We start from the raw sequence: 5,397 nt of genomic DNA on the forward strand, positions 1-5,397 counted from the left end.
AAACGATGCATGAGAGATCCACCCCTGTAAGGTGAGGTGCTCCAGTATGTTGGCTGTATGCACAGGTGAGCCTTTTTATAGAAAGCAAAACATCTGGAGACAGTTTTACTTGCGTCTCTAGAGAAATTTCATGTTAAAATGAAATTCAGAAAAAAAACCTCTGTCGGAAGATGCAGTGCTTCCGGCCTAAGGCTTTTTAGATTTGAGTTGATCCTCCTCCCCCCACCCCCAGGAGCACAGTTTGTTTGCTGTTCTGGTGAAGTTAAACAGTATTTGAACAGTTGACTTCATTGGAAAATGATAGGATTTTGAAATGAGACTTGGTTTCCTGGGTCAGTGACCTGCTTAGAGGGAAGCAGCGGGTCTGCGCCTGGATTTCGGAGTCACGGTGCTGCTGCAGCTCTGAGCATTCCCACGTCGCCAGAGAGCCCGTGGGGAAGGAGAGCATGTCTGCTTTCAGGTTGTGGCCGGGCCTGCTGATCGTGCTGGGTTCTCTCTGCCGTAGAGGTTCATCCTGTGGCATTTCAACGCACGTAGAAATAGGTAAGTACTGGTGCCTTGTTATGTTGCTGAGGGGGCAGTAAATCTGCGAAAAGACATTAAGGAAGAGATTGAAAATCCAGCCCGAGGTTGAATACCGTTTCCCCCGTGACTGAGCTGAGTGGCCTGACAGCAGGGAGGAGAAGGCAGTGATTACAGTCATGCAGGGAGAGAGATGGGCAGCATGGGTTCAGTTAAGGGGCAAATAAAGAGAGCTGATGCCGCGCTGGTCACGGGGCCCCTGTGTGTTTCTGTGGGTGGGGAAATAGCGGTTCTGTAAACCAGAGGTTGCAATGCAGCGGCAGGACTGACAGAATGGGGGAGAAATAAGATGGGTGGAATATGGCAGGAGTGAGAAATGTACTTTTGTGGTTTTACATGGCCAAGGACAGGCATTTCCAAGTATATGTAAAGAGCTACGTGTGGCCATGGCAGTGGGTCCCTTGAGTCATACTGCCATAAAGGCGCTTGGCGTCAGGAAGGTCAGGGAAGCGAGGGAGTTCGGTCAACCACATTCACGGTGCCGATAAGATGGCAGGAGTTGGGGAGGAGAGGAGGACACCAGGCCAGTGCCACTGACCTCAGGGGCAAAGGCAGAGTCATCCTGGATATAGGGAGATGGTACCACAAAGAGTTATTTAAAATGTTTGTTTTTCTAGCTTTATTAATGTATAATTGACAAACAGAAATTGTTGATACACATATGCCTTGTGAAATGATTGGCACCCTCATCTATCACCTCTCATAGCTATCATGTGTTGTGCACATGGGATGAGAACACTTAAGATCTTTCTTAGCAAAAGGATTTGGTTCTTGTAGGAAGTATATTTGTGATGTTTTAACACATGGGAAAGGGTGAGTCAATTTGTAATAGCATGAACTATGATAACATTCTACAGCAGTTTTCAGATTAATTTCAGATATACCTGATATTCTGAGTTTAGTTTAGATAAAAATGAGATAATTTAATAGTTATACTACCTCCAGAAGTTTCAAAGAATGATAAGCATAAAGTAGACCTATATACTGAGCTATGATGGGTGAGGACCTGTTATGACAGAACCTGACTATCTGAAAGGACACTAGAGGTCACCAAGTCCAGTTCTTTTCTGTTACAGGTGAAGAAACTGCTACTAGACAGCTTGACAGCTCACTTCTTGGTGGCCCGGCCTAGAGTTACATGTCCTGACATCTGGTCTGGTGCTCTTTCTGTTAAAAATGTGTTGCTGGAAGGGAGCTGTGAAACAGTGGAAAAGAGAATCAGACTTAGGTCTCATTCCAGCCCTGCAGTAAGCAGATGTGTGACTGAGCAATCCACTTTACCTACCTCTCGATTCTATGAAATGAGGGGGTTGAACTTCTTAAACAATTCTGAAACGTCTTCTAGTTCTGTGTTCTATGAAGCTGAAATTGCCAGTGAGCTGATAAGGAACAAATATAAATGGAAATATTCAGGCTTTTAATTATTAGTTTAAAAATTTCCAAGACAGATTGCATCTGAAATTTTAATAAAACCAAATAATTGCTTGCCTTCCTTCAGTAAGTACCAAACAAAGGTCTTAATGGATATTTGAAGAATAATATTTATGTGAACATAATTGATGGCAGCTCCTGAAATAGCATCTGCACAGATTCTGAGAATTTTTTTTTAACATAGAGGAAGACTAAAACTCCATCTTTTATTTACTAATAAATTAGATGATTTTATAAATATTTTGGTTTACTTTTTCATTTCTTAGAGTCTGAGTGGAAAGTTGGCATTATGAGAGAGTTAATTAGAAATGGCTCATTCAGCATAAATCACTGGAATCCTATACACAGGTCATTTGTATTTGGGGTTGTGATTTTTATGATATTAATGTTTATAATATAGTGGTGGCTATGTTTTTTTGTTACATGAATTTTAAAAATTAGATGTGATTCACAACGTAAATAAGGTATCGCCTTCAAATGTCACTTCGCAGGGAATGTTAGTCTTCTTACGCATTCTTGGGAGATGCAGGCTATGGGTGGGTGTCTGTATAGGTGGGTGTGGGGTGGAGTCAGCAGCCTTCTGATATTTGTTCTTCCACAGTGGTCCAGTGATGAAAAACCTTTGAGGATCATTGGTGCAGTCCATAGGTTAGGTGTTACATTGTATTTTATACTTAGGTTTATCTACCTCAGTACTGAAACGAAATATGATGATGACAGTTTCTTGAGTTCCTACCAGGTGTCAGCCAGTGTGCTTGTCATTTAGCGTTTATTTTCTGTCACTTAGCAGTTATTATTTCAACCAGTGGGTATCTTTTAACCTCAGTTTTCTGTAGGAGGGAACTGAGGTCTAGAGAGGTTGAATAGCACTAAAGGTCATAGAGCCGTTTAAGAGTTAAGCAGAAACTAAATCACTGTCTAAACTTGATTTGTGCTATATAAATACTGCACAAATCTGATTATACCTAATGCAGATTGCCAGTGAGTGCAAACTTACTTCATTTCCTGTATCCCTGACAGATACAACCACAAAATTACATGTTTGTCTTTTAAAATGATCTTGACTAAGTTACATTTTCAGTAATACTTGAACTTAATTGATTTATGTATTTATTTCTCTCAGGACACAGAGCGCTGGAGTTTCTTCAGCTTCATAAAGGGCGTGTTAACTACAAAGAGGTAGAAATCTTGATTGTTCTTTTCTTTTTTTGTGCATTAGCTTTCTTCTATAGGTGCCAAACAAAGGTCCGAACAGATATTTAAACAGTAATTTTAAGACTCATTTTGGCTGGGCGCAGTGGCTCAGCCCTGTTACCCCAGCACTTTGGGAGGCTGAGGCAGGTGGATCACCTTAGGTCAGGAGCTCGAGACCAGCCTGGCCAGCATGGAGAAACCCTGTCTCTACTAAAAATACAAAATTAACTGGGCATGGTGGTGCTTGCCTGTAGTACCAGCTACTCAGGAGGCTGAGGCAGAAGAATCACTTGAACCCAGTGATTCCATTCAATTGCAGTGAGCTGAGATTGCACCATTGCACTCCAGCCTGGGCAACAAGACAAACTCCATCGGGGGAAAAAAAAAAAAAAAGACTCATTTTTAACTTCTTCATGTTATTAATGTTATGAGACATTAATATTATGGTGGAAAGGTATATGTCTACTCCAAGTGCTCCTTGAACATTTTATATGTGTCTTATATATAGCACACCTTAAAGATTTTGATGATATGAATCATAATTTGAAAAAATACTTGTGGAATTTTTAAAATAGTACATTTTTTTAAATTTACTGCTCTGTGTCATTAGAATTTTAATGTATGTGCTGCTGAGGAGAGTCCATCTGTTTTGTCTTTATTGTAGAGACGGGGTCTCACTAGGTTGCTCAGGCAGTCCGCCCACCTTGGCCTCCCAAAGCACTGAGATGACAGGCATGAGCCACTATGCCTGGCCTGTCTTTTTTGTTTTCATAAAGAAAAGCCATAATTGAGACAGATCATTTATTTTCCACTTCTTGTTACTGTGTGTTGCACACAAATTGCATCACCAGGAGAAGGAAGTATTTATTAAGAAATAGGCACTGAGATTCTCTGTCCGACTTCGATATTCTGCTGCATCCTAGCAGGACTAGCTCATGACTCACCTTTACCCATCTTCACATGAACACATTCTGATCCTGTGCACTGTTTGTTCTATAGCTAAATAATACTTTGTGACAAAAATGTAATTCTTTCATACCTACATTTGATAAGTGGTTAGCTTCCCTCCTGACATCAGAATTGGATCATTTGATACCGTTAAGTCTTGATAATCCATCTGGGAAGCAGCATGGTAAGATAACTGAAACTTACTGTATCCTCAAATCATTTTTAGTTATAAGATTCCGCTTCACTTGTCAACTTAACAGGCCAAATGAGGAAAAGCAGCATTTATATCTGATAGTCATCTTCATTGGCTTTAACAGGGAGTAGGCAGGAAAGAGGAGGAGAAGCGAGAATCTGCCTAACTCATCACATGAACAGTCAATCCTGAGCATGTGCAGAGTGATTTCTAGTACAGATATTCAAGCTCATATTATTAATTTAAAACATATTAAATGGACAGAGACTCTCCTTCTCAGGATGCATTCTAATCCAAATACTAATGTCATCCTCAGAAACAGGCCAGGCATGAAGGGTCATGCCGGTGATCCCAGCACTTTGGGAGGCCAAGGTGGGTGGATCACTTGAGGTCAGGAGTTCAACCTGACCAACATAGTGAAACCTTATTTCCAATAAAAATACAAAAATTAGCTGAGCATGGTGGCAGACAACTAGAGTGTCACTGCAGTGGAGGCTGCAGTGAGCCGAGATTGCACCACTGTACTCCAGCCTAGGTGACAGAACAAGACTCTGTCTCAAAAATAAATAAAAAATAAAATAAAACCATGGTCCCAGTTACTTGGAGGCTGAGGCAGGAGAATCGTTTGAACCTGGGAGGTGGAGGCTGCAGTGAGCTGAGATCATGCCACTGTACTCCAGCCTGGGCAACAGAGTGAGGCATTTTCTCAAAAAAAACAAAAATTAAGTGGGCATGGTGGTGTGCCCCTGTCATCTTAGCTACTCAGAATGCTGAGGCAGGAGAATCGATTGAACCTGGGAGGCGGAGGCCGCAGTGAGCCGAGATCACACCACTGCACTCCAGCCCGGGCGACAGAACAAGACTCTGTCTCAAAAATAAATAAATTAAATAATTAAACCATAAGTTCCCATGAAAATACCATCAATTATAACCCGACACTTCAGGATTCACTCTAGCCTTCACCACGTCCATATCTTTAACTCCTTTCTCTAACGCTGAGAAACCTGGCTCCTGTTATTCTCAGTATCTTTATGTGCTCAGTCTCCTTT

The 5,397-nt window shown here is 41.4% G+C and overlaps 1 protein-coding gene across 3 annotated transcripts in view; it reads left to right on the top strand.

The window, feature by feature from the left end:
- The first annotated feature begins 315 nt into the window (after window positions 1–315).
- Window positions 316–5,397, top strand: part of GPLD1 (glycosylphosphatidylinositol specific phospholipase D1) — a 72,045-nt gene continuing 66,963 nt past the window's right edge. For all 3 annotated transcript variants that reach the window (XR_001818197.2, XM_017505249.2, XM_037730203.1), the window contains exons 1-2: window positions 316–543; window positions 3,137–3,192. Coding sequence is in view for 2 of the 3 variants with exons in the window: in XM_017505249.2 (XP_017360738.1) it covers window positions 447–543; window positions 3,137–3,192 (153 nt within the window). In the remaining variant the exon portion in view is untranslated. The remainder of the gene's footprint in view (window positions 544–3,136; window positions 3,193–5,397) is intronic.

This window comes from Cebus imitator, unplaced genomic scaffold (genome assembly GCF_001604975.1).
Source record: "Cebus imitator isolate Cc_AM_T3 unplaced genomic scaffold, Cebus_imitator-1.0 Scaffold335, whole genome shotgun sequence".
Lineage (NCBI taxonomy): Eukaryota > Metazoa > Chordata > Mammalia > Primates > Cebidae > Cebus > Cebus imitator.